Below are 19,550 nucleotides of genomic sequence, written 5' to 3'. Positions count from 1 at the left end.
TTTAAATTTTAATTATCACATCAATTTTTTTGTACAAATTTTGATTTTTACACTAGAAAGCGCTCTAATATGTTTAAAATGCCATCTGTAGTTTATGCACGTTTTCTATACTCGTGTTATTAAAAGTTACGTAACCATCATAAGTCATAGGTCTACAGGTAATAGAAAACAATTATAGAGTGAAAATCATTTATTTACAAATATAAAATTATGTATTAACTATCTAAAAATATAAAATTATTAACGATTTTTAAGAGTATCAAATAAAAATTACAAGTTAAATAAAATAATATCTAAAAATCTGTTAATTTTTTTTCTGTTTTTTTCTGTTTCTAGACTTTCTTAAGGATTTGACACCAGAATCACCATCTGAAAAGAAAAAAATTAATTGTAAATGAAAGGCTTTAAAAATTTTTATTTAGTGTCTAGGAAAACGCTATTAAATGTCAAACTAATGCATTCGAATCAAAAACATTTTTTAAATTTGTACCATATTTTTATACAAGTAATGACCTTGCAATTTTGGGAGTTAATCAATTATTTTAATATGAAGAATATCCACTATCTTTGCCAAATCCACTATCTTTGAATTTCTGGCCAATAGACTTCCTCAAAAAAAGATTTTGTTATTTGAAAAAAAAAAATTCAATTTATGTGCCACTCAATGTAGTAGTCGGTCTTACTTCATTTTTCACCTCCGATTAACTAGTCTGACTAACTAGTTCAAATTGGTCAATTATAGAAATTTTCTGGAATTTTCGTTTTCATTGTAAACTAACGTTTAAATAATTAGCGTAAAATTTTTTGGCTTCGTGGAGCGCACTTATATATACATAACAAGATCACGTCAAAATAGATAAAAAATTTTAATACTTTGTTTATAATTTTTTAAAGGTAAATTAAAGTTTTAACTTAACTTTTAAAAAGATAATTTTACATCTATTTCATTTACCGGCTCTCTGAGGGCCGAAAATGACAGAAAGGCGGCTTGAAAATAAATAGTTTGGTAATTTCAAATCTCATGTTTCTAAATCCAGTCTCAAAATTAACTTATGATTTATAGTTTGGTGACATGAACACGATAAATGCAGAAAGAATAAAACAGGGCCTGATAAGAAGGCAATCAATTCTCCGCCTGCTTGAGGAAGTTACCTTAGTGTCATCGCTTCTTAAAAGTAACCTTGGGATGTAAACTAATTCTGTGTAAATTTTCATTTCAGCTAAATTAAATGCAGGCTTACTTTCGCTAAACTTTTCTAATTATTGACTTCACACGAACGAAAAACACATGAATAGCTTTGTTATTTTACAAACATTTTTTACCTACATTTTTTCGATAAATTATTATAACCAAGTTTTTCATACAAAACTGTTTTTTAAGGTAGAAAATCCACGCTCCCGCCTCTTTGCACAAGGTTTCATTCTGGCATCATTTCTTGAAAGTAAAAGGGTACCTCGTAATTGTGTGTAAAAGTTTATAGTTATTACTTATTTCCACTAAGGAATCGTCCATTAATTACGTCACACATTAAAGGAGGGGTCAACGAAATGTGACATTGTGTGGCAACAGATTGGGGGGGGGGAGTATCAAAAGCTTTGTGTCGTCAAATGTTCAAATTCAAAATATAAGCGCAAAATTTATATGTAAAAGCAAAAAAAAACTAACCCATAAAAACAGTTTTTATTATACGGTCTTTTTTTAACTATTTGAATTGATATTGATTTTATTCAAGATTTTTATTAAGAATTTAAGAAAAAAAAAATTTAACTGCTGTTTTATTTTAATTATTTCTATTAAATTATAAAATCTGTCACGCCAAGGAAGGGAGTGGGCTTCAGAAATGTGATCATCTTTGATAAGGGGGAAGGAGGGATTTAAAAATCGTAAAATAAATGTGACGTAATTTATGTATTGCCCTTAACAACTATACTATTCTAGTCCAAACTGATTTCTAGAGGTCAGGTTTGCTTTGTTCGTTAATACAGATCTGAACGTAAAATTTTGTACCTTCTTTTTAAGTCATTTTAAATGATTTTTACATGTGACTCTCTCGCATTATATGCATATCTTCCGTTAAAATCAAGCTCGAAGATTACTAGCAATTGTCACATGAATGTAAAAAGTAGAGGCAGGTTGTGGTCTCCTAATTAATGGCATTTGGTAATTATGAGAGGCAAGAATTATACACAAATGTTTTCTGTATTAAAAACTCTACAACTTTTTTTAGAAACCTCATTTCAAGATTTCTACAGATTTTAAAAAAATAGTCTAAAAGTGGCTTTTGCAGCAGATTATTCTATTTTCACTTACTTTTCCCCACTAGAAACACACAAGGCATTGAAATTGAAAATTAATTTACGTATTAAATATTTAAACTTCTGCCTACAGTTAAATTTATAAATACCTGAAGCATTCGAAAGAGTCGCAAAATCATCTGAGTCTCCTGCATTTTTAGACGAACCTCTTGTACTTTTTTTCTGATTTGATGCCTTTACACTGGGAATGTCATTACTACTGGAATCACTGTCTTCTTCAAATATTTTTGAAATATGCGTAGAAGCATTTGTTCTAGCAGATCTTCTTTTCGGCCTAGTATACGATCTTGCAGACGAGCTAGCTTGTGATGGACCAGCCGCATTATCATCGCTTTCTTCATCACTTGTATCTTTCTTTTTGGTAGTTTTCTTTTTAGGTTTTTTAGTACTTTTTGGAGCTTTTGAAACATTTATAGGAGCATCTTCATCGCCATTTTCTTCTGAATTCTCATTATTTTGTGGTTGACCATCTAATTTTACACAATTCTCAATTTTTTCATTTAATTGCGCTGATAATTCCTAGAATGAAATTTGAAAAAAAATTAATAATCTAAAATAACTTCATTTTAATAATTTTCCAACAATCTGATCTATAGATATTATAGCAATTTCTTTTCAGATCAATGCTGAATAGTACAATTACTTTTGATAAAAATGAGGGAAAATTAAAATTTCGAAGTTTCCGGACAATATTATCATTCTGATCAAATAGTCCAAATGGGCCATTTTAATCCTTTAAAATAATTCATTTGGGAATTACAACCCTTAAAGTAGGTCAATCCTTTCATATTTCTATATTCAAATATTACAGAATCTACCTTAAGGGTTAACATAAAAATTCAAAAATAAGTTTTACATATTTTCACATAAATGGAGAGCTGTAGATAGGTATATACCGTGTGATCATTTCAAAAGTATCCACTCTTAATAACTCTTGACCTGATATGATTATTATTGCTTTCAATGTAAACATGTCGATTAAGATATCGAGGGGGAGTTATGAAGGGTGAATTACTTTTGAAATGATCACACTGTATAATCGGCTGTAAAATTTAGATATGTCTTATTACTCAAAATTCATTTTAACTTATCAAAACTCATCCACAAGAATACCTATATAATGCTGGCAAAAATCTTTATTAAATCTAGAATTATTGCGAAATGAACCATGCTAAATTTAAGAAACTTACTGTATTCTCGTTATCTTCGATTTTTATTGAAAGAAAAGGTTTGTAGTATATAATTGTACAATAAATATAGTCGGATATTGTTTCATAATAACTTTGGACCTAATAAAGACATTTGGAAAATTCGAAATAATTCTGGTTCGTAACTTAATTGTCTATGTATATTTTTTACTAAACTATTACATTTTTTTACAAAAATTTGTCACGAACACCACTTTAGTACATTTTGAACTCAAAATTCGGAAATAGTGAGTCAAAATACTTGTGCGGAAAAAGGCACACCAAATCCTCGTGTGAAATAAGAGTACGTTTACGACTTATAAAATACGAAAACCAATTCAACAAAAATTGACAGTCGATATGCCAATAATTAATGTTGATAAGTAGAATTTGATGTATTCTTTTTAAATAAGCATTAATTGCAACATGATATTGTAATAAAAAAAAACGCTTATTTAAAGTTATGTACGACATTATTATTGTCATGTATTACAAATACAATAGTCAAATAACAAATATTATTCCACTAAGTCTATTATCAGTTGTCGAGTGTATAACTGGAAATACAAGGTGATATCGAACCGAGTATTTTTATTATAAATAATTGCTTTTGCGATATTGCTTCAGAACACGATTTATGGGGGCTTCGAAGGTTTCCAATCTATTTTCTCTCTCTGCTTTTGGACATTATTAGCGGCTGCTTTTAGTTAAAATGATCTGAAATACAGTATGCAAAATTGTTACTAGGCAGAATAATATTCTAAAAGCAGCGGTTGGTTTCATCGATTGAGAAGAGATTCCCAAGGGAAAAGCCACTTTTGCGACATTTTAATGCTTGTCTCTATAACTCCTTCAAATTGATAAAGTTTAGGCATATCTTATTCAAAATCAATTCGAACTTCACGAAGTTCATTCACGAGATAACTTATACAATACGTCTGTAATATAAAGTAAAATATCTCCATAATGTGCTTCCAAAAATGGTAAAAAGACGAAAAGAAGAATCATATAAGAAATAATTAAAAATAAAGTAAAACACCGTGCTTGTAGGCATGTGACTACCTTGTCTTATGGGTAATCTGAAGGATATTTATTCCAATTATAATTTTGATCAGGATGGCAATATCTTACTATATTTAGAGTTTTAAGAAATTTAAACTAAAATAGGCCCATTAATTAAACTTGTCTGGGTACTAAGTTGCCCCATTTGAGCCTCCTGCGCCTCCAAAAGTTGAAATTTTAGAATTTTCTTTTTAACCTGAAACCTGAGTATCCGATTTTGCCAAAATTTGTCCTGGTATGGTGACACGCTTTATCAGACACATAAAAACCCATTTAAAAATCATGATTAATACTAAAACATTCCAAAGTTCTATTTCAGCGGAAAAGTATTGAAAGTACAAAATCTAGATTAAGTTGTTTGCAGCAATAGGGGAACTCTATGTAAGAATTGATTACTCTCTTGGTTCACTGGGAATTTGCAATTTTAATCATTAAAAGCAATTATATCATCAAAATTTTGGTCAATTATTACAAATATTCTTTATATCTGGAAAATATATCATTAAAAGCCAAAATTTTTAAGGATTATCCGAAACGAATTTCTATAACTTCTCGTAATTGAATTTTTATGTTCAATTTTCAGTTTCAAAATTTTCTACTTTGGGGACGACTGGTGCTCAAATGGAACAACCCAGTAGTAAGGCAAGTTTAGATAAATCGGCCTATTTTTAGCTGCACTCTATCTGGTAGAGCATTATACATACCATTTAAGGAATTCAGGAGGCGCGTTTTAATTGCCCTTATAATGTTGTCTGAAAAGATGTTTCATCATTGTATCCTTTTAAAACTGAACTGAATAAGAATTGAAAAAATTACATTTTGCCACCAAAAATGTTTTTTTTAGTACAAGGTTAATACAATTTCAATCACACCTGACCATCGTGAACAACGAATCAAGAAATTCAAAACCACTGAAAATACACATTTGGAAAAATAAAACTGACAAAAAAGTTGTGGTTAATCGTAAAGGCATCGCCAAAAGGGGCAGTTGTCTCCCCGCCTATGCTCCTATGTAATATAGGAGCTAAAAATTCACACCTAATTCGTGGCTGTTATAATTTTTTTCCTATAATTCATATTTTGTACCTTTCGTCTTTCCCCGCTTTGGTTCTTTGGCTGCGGACACCCTTGAGTTAAAAACGGATGTATTTAAACGAACACCCTATACACAACTAAACAATATTTGATTGGTATTTAATATTCTTAAACTTGCAAATAGAGGAGTGCCGAATTGGTAAAATGAAGATTTGTTGCTACGAATTTACTTTATTTTAGTATTACAAGGAATCCTGCATGATTAGATAGGACAGAAATTTCACAGACTAGCTTTCTGTGAAACTTTTTCAAATGTTCTCTAAAATGTTCTTCGAGTCATTCGGATCAAAAGCTCTCACAGCCACAAAATTTTTTAACGAATAGTTTTCGAACTATGGGCGATCAAAGCTACATAGATTGTATATGACCATCTTAATAACTAACAAGACAACATAACATAATACAAACATACACACACACATACCCATATATGTAATACTAAAGGTATATGGGCAGTTCCTATAAGTGGAAGGCGTTCGGATTAAGTCAAACAGATAGTGTATCGTTCTCTCACTCTTCCGATCGCATTTGTCAGCTCTGCGCATTTTTCGTGCGCACTATTTAAAATTTTTAAATGGTAACCATGGTTACCATATTTTAGAGAATTTCAAGCATGCGCAGTATAGATAAAATGTCTCGAACGAGAGAAAAAACAAATATTGTCGGCACCGTAAAGTTTGGACATTCTTTCCCGTACCAACTGCCCATATACCTTTAGTATTACATATATGCACATACCACACACGGTAATCATATACCATAACTATAATATATGTGTAGCTTTAATATCCCGTACCTCGAAAACTGAAGGTTAAAAAATTTGTGTACGTGAAACCTTTTAATCAGAACGATCCAAACAACATTTTGGGGGTGGTTTGAAAAAGTATCGCAGAAAGTCAAAAGCTTTGTTAATCTAATCAAAATTTGTGAGATAACTAATAAAAGTATATAGTATAATAAATATTACATTGTAGACGAAAATTGCTGAATATGTTGTATGTATATTTTTGAATTCTGGTTTCGAAAATTTATCTTCTTTTATGAATATTAATATGTAATACTTGAATTTTTTTAATACATAAAATAATCTACACTCTCCCACAAAAATTAACCCTCAAAATGAAATTTATATTCTGTTTTTTCCTTATAACGAGTCCTTTCATTTGATTTGTCTCATAATACATTTGGAAAAAAGTTTTTTTTTTAGCTTTCTAGCCTACCCTCCGAAACTAATCTCCAAAAACAGAATCGATTGTTTACCCTATACATCCGTCAAGTTAGAATTTCAATTTTACTATTAAGTAGATTCGGAGAAAATAGGCTTTGGCAGGAGAACAGATAAACAAACACAAGAGAGATTTTATAAGGATTCCTTTTTTTCATTGGATGTCGGAACCCTTAAAAATTGTAAAATAATCGTAAAAAAGCGAATTTGTATAGAAATAGAAATATTTTATTTGTGACGGATATCTGCATAAATCGGTTTCCGTAACATCACTAAATGATCAATATACATAAATTTAAGTAAGCTATTTTTTTTATGTTATGTTACGCAATAAATGCTTGCTCAAAATTAATACATTATCAACAGTTCTACTTATATGTATAATAATTACGTGTTAACTATAAAATTTTTGCTGATTTCCTTGAGAAATGAGATCAAAACACACTTTTGAAAAATGAATGATTCGAAAAAACAGTAAGTTTAGTTCGACTAATTTTCAGCCGAAGAACTCTTTCATGTTCCGAGTACAGATCATTTATAGATATCGCCACACAATCTGAGGTGGCTTACAAATATAAGGGCTTTGATAGCTAAATCAAGCTGTCAATCACTTTTCAAATATCAATAGCACATCAGCTATGCTAAATTTTGTTTACTTTAACTTTGCCCGGAATGGTATTTTCGATAAAAATATTCGAACTGCGAGGGAAAAATGGAAAAAAGTTTCAAATTATTGCTGTTTTTCGGCTAGCGAAAGTATAGTCCCGCTTTGAAAATATAACCTTTTTCGAAAATAACTCAAAAAATTCTTATAGGATGCCCCAAGTTACATTACAAAAAAAAAATTACTTCAGTTTGCATGTCGCCAAATTCTTAAAGTGTGTCGCCAAATTTTCGAAATTTATATAATAAAAATTATAAAATCGTTAAAAGTGTTTAAAAAATGTTGAGAAACACTGATTTAATTTAGCTTACCCTACTCATATATCAGATTAATATCCTGATCGTAGGGAAAATAAGTCCAATAACAAAATAAACAAATACAAATAGATAATAGCATCAATTTTCTGAGTAAAATAATGATAAGTAAAAAAGAACATCCTACCTTAATCTCAGCTTTCGGACTTTTGGCTGCAACGCTCACAATATGTTTAAAATAATTATAAACTTTTTGATCATGTAACTTTTCTTTAAATGTTGGAACATTTTCAATTAACAGCCGTAGCGCCTTATCATTATAATTCATGATGCTTAAACAATACGCTAAATCATACCACTGTCGTACTGACATTGTCGATACCCTAAATCGTACACATAATTTTGCTACCAACGATTCCATTAATTTATCTTTTTGAATTAAATCTAAAAGATGCCTGCAAACAAACAAAAAATACAATTACAAGTCTAGCAAATATTTTTAAGAAGATGATATAAAAAGTTTACATTATTATATTGTTTAACACTCATGATTAATCATTAAGAATAAAAGAGAAGCAATGAAAAGAAGAAGATCCTGCTGCCGACGTTGAACTATTTTGTTTCGTTATACGTTTATAATTTCAAGGAAAATATGATTAAGGTAGTACTATCGGTAATAGATTTTGCATTCAGAATTTAATGAAACTTGGCATAGTTGTCCATTATTATATCATAATTAATCAGTTAAATTTTTAGGATTTTTCAGAGAACTGAAAAAAGATATTCTAAAGATATTTTAACATTGATCCTTATGGGAAATCACAGATTTAATTTTATTTCACAAAAATGGACGTTCAGATTTTCAGTTCTCTGAAGGTCCCTAAATATTTAACTAGTTAATTATGATATAATAATGGACAACAAGGCAAGTTTTCTTTAAATTCTGAATGCAAAGTCTATTACCGAAAGTACTACCTTAACAACCGCTATTCTTAATAACTACTAAAAATGTTATTACATTTTGCAGAAATAAAAATATTTGTTTCTGTGTTAAATGGAAATTTTTGAGATAAACTTTGTGAAACTTATTTACTTACTTTAAAATAGTTTTGAAATCATTTTCTGATACTTCAGCGGATGCATCACATAATTTACTAATGATATCGGGCAAAACGTTGTATAAAGCATTTCCTTTTTGCGCAAGTTGTCGGAAAAATACTTTAGCATTCTTTTGAATGAGTGGTTCTTTATCAACAACACACAATGCCATTTCACTAATTTGTCCTTTGACACGAACCATATCGTGATCAATCAAATGTGATAATATCATTAAGGCTGTTTCACGCACTCTCACTGATCCATCACGTAAGCTACGAAAAAAAAAAAAAATTAACGAAAAGTTTTTCATTTCAAAAACGGAAAGCTCGACAACATTTTTGTCCTACAGGCAACTAGTAAAATTGTTTAGAAAAGTAAGTTTTTCCCTTAACTTAAACCAAACACTCTCATATTATGAATGACAGAAAAAAATTTTCAAAAATTGAAATTATTATCCCTAAAAATGGTGGGAAACATGAAAACATGTGAAAATATTCTGTCGTTGTCAAGTTTATCATTTTAAAAAATTAGTTTTTTATCAATAAATACCTTTTGTACAAGTACGGTGTCCATGGTTCAAGTAAATTTGGAAAACGTTTTGTTAAATCGGCTAAGGCTAATATGACATTACTACGTATAGAATCATTTTTACTTGTGCCTAAGATTGTAAATGCAAGCTGTATATGTTGTTCAGCAAAAGATTGTGAGATTGTTAACATTTTGGTCAACGCTTGTACGGATGCGGTCATTACTTGTTGATCGGAACATTTGCTTGGATTCTGACACAGTTGCACAAGAAAATGCGTTAATTTACCAAGTAGGGAATCTTCTGATAATATTACGTTCTCAAGTACATTAAATATATATTCAGCGTCGGCATCATCTGCTACAGCACCTTCAACAGCCATTTGTTCTTCATCAATTGCAGCCTGTTAAAAAAAATAACATGAATTTTAATTATCTTCTTAAAAAAAAAAACAAATTACTTGGCTCAATTGGTAAGACTTAAATTCAATTGAATTTAATTGCAAACATTAAAGCTTTGCTTCTTTTAAGGTGTCTTTTCAAAAAGTTTCCTACCGCCACTTCTAAAATTCCTGGCTTACCTGTTGTTTACGACTAATTGATGCACTGTGTGTGCTAACACCTGTATCATTTGGTTGTACTGATGCCGATAATGACACATCCGTAGTTCGATTTCTTTTCTTTTTTGCCTCATTTTTTGCATCTTTAGCCTTTTTTGTCTGATCATTTTGATCGCGAACTAAATTACGTCGTTTTAGTTCTTTATAAATGGTAACATCCAAAAATACAAGTTGTCGTAAACCAACATGACCCAAAAATGTTACAAATTTTAACATCATATGAGCTGGCACTGCATTATTATTGGCTGCTTCTTGTGAATCATACAACTCTGTATAGAAATATTTTAACAAATCTTCGCAGATATTATCCGGGTGATCACACGACTCATAAAAGAAATCAATAATTTTTACAGACATGGCTAAATAATTACAATCGTTGATTTTCCATCCTTCCCTTAAAATACGTTCAAAAATTTGTACAATTTCATCCTTTTCACGATTGTATCGAAATCCTGGTTTATTGTCACGTGGAGCATGTACTGTTTTCCCTAATGGATAAAAAATATTCAAATAAATACATTAGATCAGGTATTACACGTTAAGTGTTGTAAATCAATAAAATAATTTATTTCGTGATAAGTGTTGATTTTTATCCTAATCTAGAGTAAGAGCTTTATTTTACATAAAATGAAAATTAGCTCTCTAACTCTCATTCATTGAAATGAGCACGAATCAAAACATACTCCAAGAGAGACTACAGGCAGCGGCGTTTTATTCTTTGGACTTTATAAAAATTCACAAGCTCTTGGTTTATAAAGTGAAAATTTGATTTTTTTAATGCTTCTCTGCATGAATTGACCGTTATATATATATATGTAATATATATCAAGGTATACTAAGTCCAGTCCCAAGTTTGTAACGCTTAAAAATATTGATGCTTCGAAAAAAATTTTTGTATAGGTGTTCATAAAATCACCTAAGAGTCCATTTCCGGTTGTCTGTCTGTCTGTCAACATGATAACTCAAAAACGAAGAGATATCAAGCTGATTTTTATAGCGTGCTCAAGACGTAAAAAGTGAGGTTGAGTTCGTAAATGAGCAATATAGGTCGATTGGGTCTTAGAACCGCAGGACCCACCTTGTAAACTGTTAAAGATGGCTTCAAATAGAGATATTAAAAATATTATCGAAAATTTTCAAAAACCAACGCCATAATTGTGTTGGTTTTTTAAACTATTCTAATTTATAAAAAAAAAAAATAATGCAAGCGCTGACATTCAACACTCGCTAAAAATTTACATTTGATTCTATATATACAATTTTAGAGACTTTAACATACATAATCCAACAGAAATAAAATAAAAAATGATTTTGAGAGAAATATTAAGAACTCGACAATAACCGTCAAAGTGCTACTAAACAACCTCTAATCGATCATCGTGCATTTTGAAACATCCCTATCTTCCAAAAAATATATTATTTTTTTCTCTTAGTTATACTTGAATATATTATTAAAAACAATCTATGCAGTCAGATCCACTTCTCACTGCATAGGTGTAGAGTCTAATTTTTTGGACTTTTATGAGAGTAAATTGGTTATTTAAATTATATATATATATATATATATTTTAAAATAAAATAAGTTAAGTAGCTTTAAAATACTTGAACGAAAAGTTAAATACCTAATTTGGCTAACATTGATGCGACTGTTTGTGCTATACGAAAATCTTCCAATCCACGATCTTGCAGAACCGTAGTTAAGACATTTAAATTGACTGTTACAATTTCAGGTTTAGCCCTAAAATAAGAATACCAAAAATGTTTTATAAAATAAATGCAATGTAAAAAGCATCAAATTTAAAACTTACTCAGCCACAATATCCAACAGCAACAAAGCAGCCCGGCTATCATTTTCGGACGTATCTGGCTGTTTTAATGTAAAACGTTCCCATAATAATTTTATCTCTTCGTTTCTGATATCTCCTTGTTTTACCCAATCGATAATAATTAGTTTAAGAGCAAAATAATGTTCTTTCTGGATATTTTGTAGGAGTATTGTTAGGTTTTTTACAATTTGCAGCGAATGACCTCTAAAAAATTCGAGCACGCTGTGTTACCGTCAGTCCATAAACGAAGACATTATTTAAATATCAAATTTTTGAGTGAGATAGATATAGAGAACATTAAATTTTTTAATGAAATGTGTCATTTTTGCAAAAATTTGAACCAATTTTCGCATTTTTGGTCCAAATTACAGACTCACCAAAGTTTTAAATTTATAGGGTTCAAATCAAAGCCCTTATCACATATTTCATGCTATGGGCTTATTTGAAACATATATATAATTTGTATAATATAAAATTATTTCCTTAAAATCAGGTACAAAATTGTTTTTTATGGCTTGTTTTTTAACATTAACAAAATTAGTATATAAGTAAAACGATTTCGTATATAATTTTTCAACGTAAATTGATTCCTTTGACCCCCTTTATCAGACGGGTTTAGTATAAAATTAGAATCAATTTGAAGCTACAATTTTTCAAGTCACTATGCCTTTTATAACTTTGGGAAAATTGAAACTTAATTATGTCGACAGTTTTGCATTTCCAGAATTGAATGCCTAAATTGATGCATAGATTCTCAACGAATCTTGAATCAAATAATAAATATCTGTTTTTTAAAAATAATAACCTATCAAACTCACCTATCAGATTTTGCTGAAGTTGATAAAAACATTACACGAAACGCTTTAACCACAGCCTCTTTACGATCTTGTTCCTTTAGATAAACCAATGATAACATTTCTAATACACCATGAAGATTATCTTTTAACGAGAAATTTCTAGCGGTTGTAAAAAAATCAATTGCTTCAATGCATTCACCAATTACTTTCGATCGAATTAATTTTTTAATGATTGATACAGCTTCCGCGAATAGTTTTGTAAAATCTAAACTAGCATTAAAAAATGAAACAATTGATTCTTGTTTCTCTTGTAGTTCTTTTAATTCACGTAATTGTTCAGCAGTAACACTAGGTGGATTCATAACACCAGCTTCCACAAATAAATTATGGAAAACTAATAATAATAAATCAATTTGATCGTCTATTTCCATATCTTTCCTAAAAATTTAATTCAATGTAATTTTTCTCTTAGTCCATGTTTGTTTGCTATAATGTCAGCAGCTTGTTAATTTTTGCAGAATCAAACGAAAAATTGTAAATTAATGATACCATATTAGAAAAATACCTACCTCTGAGTATTAACATAGTTAGTTCGTTGGGCTGCCAAGCTTACAATAGTATACGCTTCTTCATATTTACGTTGAAATAACAACCCTTCAATTTGTTCTATGGCTTCTTTAAGTTCGAATCGCGATTGAGTTGCGTCAACGGAATCATCGGATTCTTCAGATTCTGTTGAATGTATAAACACAAAAATTAAAATATAGGATAAAAAATTGACGTAATTTAAAAAATTTACCTTCTTCTAATTTTTTCTGCAGAAAATCTCTTAATTCCTTATGAATTTCAACCCAATGTTGTTTTTTTTCCATTGATGGATCGCAATCATTCAATTTTTGTTTTATTTCATTCAATTTCTCAGTTTCATCTGTTAATTTTTGTTTAAGTTCTTCCATGTTTAACTAATTAAAAAGGGAAAATATTAAATTATTATTCGCTAAAAATAAAAAGCTAAATATCTTTAAAAGATAAAATTACCGAAGATGCAAAAGGATTACATTCCAAAAATATCTTGACAGTGGCAATGGCTTGTTTTCGCACATTCGATGTTTTATCTTGCAACCGTTCAATCACTTTTACTAAAATAATTTGTTGACGAGATAATGGAATAGCTTGTTCTTGTTGTAATTTACCCCAAAGTTGTAACACCTGTTAAAACAAACGTATCATATACAATATACAAATTGGTAAACAACATGAATTCAAAAATAATACCTTCGAACGCACAAATGAATTTACATCATAGAAATGTTCTTCTAAAAGTTCCAGAAGATGATCTCGCTGATCTTTGGCATCATCACTTAAACCTTCCCCACTGAGAACTGTAATTACTTCGGTTAATATACTTAGAATTGTCATCCGAAACTGATACGACTAAAAAATTAATACGAATGTATTTAACTCAGCGATAATTAAATGGCAAATTGAACTCATTGTTTTTTTTTTACTCCGGAATAATATCTAGAAAAATTTGTGAAATTTTCGCATTCTATTTAAAAAAAATTGATTTAGTTTTTTGATCGTTATCACAAAAACTACGAAAATTGTAAAATGAAGCATTGTGTAAAAATAAAAACTACTTATATCACTCCGGAATTTGAACCACGGATCTGTTCACTTTCTGGAAATATCGCTTTAAGGTAGTACCTAGACGAAAGTGATATTTCAAGAATTTCTCAAAACTCAGAATATAAAATATTTAATTCATAATACACATGCTGTTAAAATTAGAAGATGATTTACCATGTCATACATGAGATATTAGCAATTAAAAGTGACGCAATTTGTACGTGTACATGGGAGAAGCGTATAAAAATACACAAATTTACAAATATTATATTTATTTATCAATGAATGACGTTCACCATCTCTATGAAAAACTAATATAATGTAGAATACTATATTTAGAAAATATATAAAAAAAAAAATAAAAATTATTTACCATATAGTTTCGATAAAAAACTTAAATAAATAACTCGTTTTAGCGATTATTTTTTGTGGAAAGGATATAAAGACTAATGGTAAAGGTATATATCATAGTGTGTGTGTTTATATGTATAGGAGATACAGTAGTGAGGAACTACAGTCTAGTGAAAATAATATATGGTATAGTCATAGTAGTCATAGCACAGTTAATGCGCTGAATGATAGTATTAGTCCAAAACTTTTTGACTGGACTGTCGCGGAGGAACTACCTTAACAAACTGAAGCAAACGATATTATTAACGATGCGAAACTAACTTTATCTAATTTTCTAGACGCCATGTGATTCCGAATTGTATATTTTAATTCGTTGAATCACTAATTAACACTTTTTAAAGAAGGGGATTCGATTTAGTTGATATAAATTTTGACTTTTGTTGAATACATTTTTGGCTTAATTTACAATACGGCAGTCATTTAAACAAATTAATTTTTCGGAGGCGTTATTTTTTCAGCCTTATGACATATTTCTTTTCAGAGCTTTTCTGAGCAGAAAATACAGAAAAATATTGGTATTTATACTGAATTTTTTTCTCTTGCTGAAAGTACAAAAGAATTATAATTCTATCTCATTCTGAAAGTTAACCCAGCATGTTTGTATTTTGTGAGATTTGTTGATAAAACGGTTTAAAATGACTGCAGTATGATAATTTCAGTATCACGTATAACTTTTAATATAATTTACATGAGAGATTTGACAACGCATCAAAAATAAAATAAATAATTCGCGTGTAAATTAATTGAAATGTTATTTTCACGTTTACTTATTACTAAAAAAATATAAATCGTAGAGCTTTACATCATTATCTAGTTGATCTCCAAGAAACATTATTTCAGGTACAATTTTTTCTGGTAGCAAAGCAGCAAGTTCAACTAAAAACGCTGAACACTGTTTTAATTCAGCCGCTGTTAAATTTACACTGTCATTCACTTGCCAATCAACTATTTCACGTATCAAACGATTGATTAAACTTTTGCATCCATAATCTCTAACCAGCATAAGAACTCCAACGCTAATTGGTGAAATTGAATGTTCATGATTTTGAATTAACTAAAATAAACATTTAAAATTTTATATTCTCTACAATTCACTTCTAAAAATATTTAAGTACAAACTTGTTAGATACCTTAACAAGACGCGATGGATAATCCAAACCATGATTATATTCTTTAATCAAAGTTCCCAACATTTGAAATACAGTTTCTATTAAAGGTTTACAATTTTTGACCATAGGATCTTCTAATACTTTGTAACATGTGTTTGATATCAAGCTAGAAAATTAAAAAGAGTCAAGGTAAAAAAAATAATACAACAAATTCTACCTGTAAAGTAACAAAACCGGTGGATATTCTGTAAGGTGTTCTAACTTACGCCCTCATGGGTAAGTAATGATGTTTACGAAAAAATGTTTCAATCAAAAGTTGTTAATTTTTTTATAAGAAACATTTTTTACATTTAAACTTTTTATTTGTTCTATCTTTAACATGGTTTACAAAATGGATTCTACGAACCCAATCGTCCTATGTTGCCCATTTACGAACTCAAAGTCACTTTTTACGTCCTGAGCACGCTATAAATTTCAGCTTGACATCTCTTTTCGTATTTGATATATCGTGATGACGAACGGACAGACAACCGGAAATATATACGGCAGAATTTGAATCAAAAATTCTGTTTTTAGTTGTATTTTCTTCCGATTTTTTGAGGGTTCTATTGCAGGGACGGATTACATAAAATAAATTAACGATGTAATCAAGTATTTTTGTAAATCGGTTCATGATTACTAAATGGAGAGGGAGTGAAATTTTGATCCACAAAGCAATTAATAAGAGTAATAGAGTGTATAATGCAATGCCCGGATGACATGCCACCATTGCTTAATTTATAAATTCTTATAATATCTAATTTTAATTTATATATTAATTAATAACATTTTCGTTTCTTATAAACAAACAATTTTAAATCTTTTTGTATAATCAGAAAATTGGCTTACATTTTCGCATCCAATGTATAGTATAAATAAGCTGCCAAAAAGTTATTATTCATATGGAATTACATTAGGATTTAGTTAAAACTAAAACCATCACATAAGTGTACTTTTGCAATATAAAAATTAGTAATAATAGGGAATATTCATGAAATTTAAATTTGGTTAAATATTTTTCTTCCGTAACTTTAATGACTGGACATTTCAACTAAACCATTATTTTAGTAATTATTATCTTTTTAATTACTCAAAATTAATTAATAAAAGTACAAATTCAGTGAGGGCATTTAAAAATTTCTAAAACGGAAATTCAAATTTTTATACGGACCTGACATCATCGTACGGGTTTGTCAAACTTGTTGACATACTGTATGATATTAATTACTTACATTTTATATGGTATTTCATTAAAATATACTATTCTACGGCCATTTATTAGAAAACTTAATAATAACGAGTGTAAATTCTATGTTGTAAATTCATTTTTATACCATGTATATATGAAATATACATAGTATTATAAGTTTAGTCCCAAGTTTGTAACGCCTAAAAATATTGATGCTACAAAAAAAAATTGGTATAGGTGTTCATAAAATCACCTAATTAATCCATTTCCGGTTGTCCGTCCGTCTGTGATCACGATTACTCAAAAACGAAAAGAGATATCAAGCTGAAATTTTTACACCGTGCTTAGGACGTAAAAAGTGAGGTCAAGTTCGTAAATGAGCAACATGGGTCAATTAGGTCATGGGTCCGTAGTACCCATCTTGTAAACCGTTAGAGATAGAATAAAAGTTTTAATGTAAAAAATGTTCCTTACAAAAAAATAAACAACTTTTGTTTAAAACATTTTTTTGTAAACATCACTGTTTACCCACGAGGACGTTAATTAGGTACAAATTTTATAGTATGTATTAATATAGGAATATCAAAGTGAATATCTTTTGTTATTTACATGACGTCAAAAAAAACAAACGATTGCGCATCAACACTTGCGCATTATATGAGAATATCAGTTAAATATGTCAGATATGTATGTATGTGAAATGTAACAGTTATCAACACTGCCTATACATGGTATTTCAACAATTAACTCAGTCAATTGTTTGTTTTCACTTGTTTTAAAGTGTAAATTATACATTGAACTGTCACCAATTGACAGATCACGTACTTATACGTCATCAACAGAGAGCGCCAAAAAACTGCGTTTAAATATCTCAAAATTATAATGTATTTTAAATATTTTTTTACACTTAAATACAGCATTTTTAAGCAGTATTTATATTTTTTACCTTGTTATAACGGTGTAAACAATGAATTAAAAATATTTAAAAAAAATACATGAATATTCCCTATTAATAATAATAGTAGTGTAAATAAATTAACTTTAGCAAAGTAAGCTATTGTTTAATTTTCATTGATTAAGGAAAATATTCAAACATATTATACATATTGTGGTAGGTCGAAATTATTATATCACAGAGTATTTTGTAATAAAAAAAAGATTTTCAAACTTTACTTGGATAAAGTGCCCTATCCTATAGTTTGTACAATCCAAAAAGTTTACCAACTAACCACATAACAATATACGAATTATATCTATAAAGATTATCTGAATTTAGACCCAAATATTGCAAATCCAATCACTAAAAGAAAGCAATTTATTTCCTGTATACTTTAATACACATCAGCCTGTATGTGAATCCGCAATAAATCATATACATTTTATAAACTTAAGTTTAAAAGTTGAATACCTAACATACTTACTTTGTAAACTCTGATTCTGGAATTGGTGGATCCCATAATTTATTAATTGGTAATTGAATGCAATTGTAAATATGAACTAATGTTTCATGTTTTTCTTCAGTCCAATTATCATCTCTAGTTTTTTTAACACGCTTTTTCTAAAAATAAACGCATAATTAGCACAAAAACAAAATTCAATTATAAAAAATACATCGGTCTGACTATTCGCCTGCATCCATGTACACAAGCATGCTTAAAAAATATTGAACTCATCATCAGTGAGTGTAATCGAACCGGTGAACTCAAACTGACAGGGTCAAAAAAGCCTGTCGTGCAAAATAGTCACTCCGCAAAACAATATAAAAAAACTTAAATTACTTTTTCAAATACACTATTATCGTCATTTTTATTACTGTAAATTGAATCGTATACGGTTATAAATCCAGACAAAATATATATAGTCATTTGTAAAACATTACACAGTTTGATTAGTTGTTCTTCATTCATTTCATCCTCTTCATCCAAAATAATTTTTAAATTCTGTACAAACTGTTTAAATGCTACAAAAAAAAGTTCAAACATGGTATAAACAACAAACTTAAATTAAAAAATTTGATATAATCTTACATCTTAATATTTGTTCAAACCCTTTATCAATGATATGTTTTTCTAATTTTTTACCATGAACCAATATTGCAAAATATGTATCAAAATTTTCCAATATATAATCCGGCCCATCTGAATTGTATCCAATTTTAGCATCTAAACATGAAAACAAACATTAAAATAATTATTACTTTTTGAAAGTTGTTTAGCTTACCCTGCAATCTATTTGGAACATCTTTTATCGTTGCAACATCACGTACACGATATATTCCACTTTCTTGCATTTGCATTAACTCATCTTTTGGTAAAATTTGAAATTTAAAATGGGACATTTTTCCTATTTAATAATATATTAAAAACAACAAATTAAAATATTTTAAAAAATAGACGCCAAACAACAAAAACTCATTCATTTCATAACCAAACTTTGAAAATATAACCGTCTCATTATTTAAATTGTTTATAGCGGCGGTAATAATTTGTGCTGTCATCTTGTGG

The 19,550-nt window shown here is 29.1% G+C and overlaps 1 protein-coding gene across 1 annotated transcript; it reads right to left on the bottom strand.

The window, feature by feature from the left end:
• Positions 1-288: 288 nt before the first annotated feature.
• On the bottom strand, positions 289-19,462 carry LOC123294013 (condensin complex subunit 1). The gene is made up of 19 exons (XM_044875067.1): positions 19,267-19,462; positions 19,074-19,208; positions 18,825-19,006; positions 18,468-18,604; positions 15,840-15,984; positions 15,512-15,763; positions 13,945-14,103; positions 13,708-13,878; positions 13,469-13,631; positions 13,239-13,401; positions 12,691-13,107; positions 11,855-12,076; positions 11,669-11,784; positions 10,008-10,534; positions 9,451-9,830; positions 8,901-9,173; positions 7,991-8,258; positions 2,406-2,835; positions 289-369 (listed from the first exon to the last, which is right to left on the bottom strand). Exons 1-19 carry the CDS (start codon positions 19,382-19,384, stop codon positions 305-307), a joined length of 4,323 nt encoding a protein of 1,440 aa, XP_044731002.1. The 5' UTR covers positions 19,385-19,462; the 3' UTR covers positions 289-304.
• Positions 19,463-19,550: the final 88 nt, after the last annotated feature.

Source organism: Chrysoperla carnea, chromosome 2, assembly GCF_905475395.1.
Source record: "Chrysoperla carnea chromosome 2, inChrCarn1.1, whole genome shotgun sequence".
NCBI lineage: Eukaryota > Metazoa > Arthropoda > Insecta > Neuroptera > Chrysopidae > Chrysoperla > Chrysoperla carnea.
The sequence above is the reverse complement of the archived record's forward strand: the minus strand, read 5'-3'. Positions and strand labels throughout refer to the sequence as shown.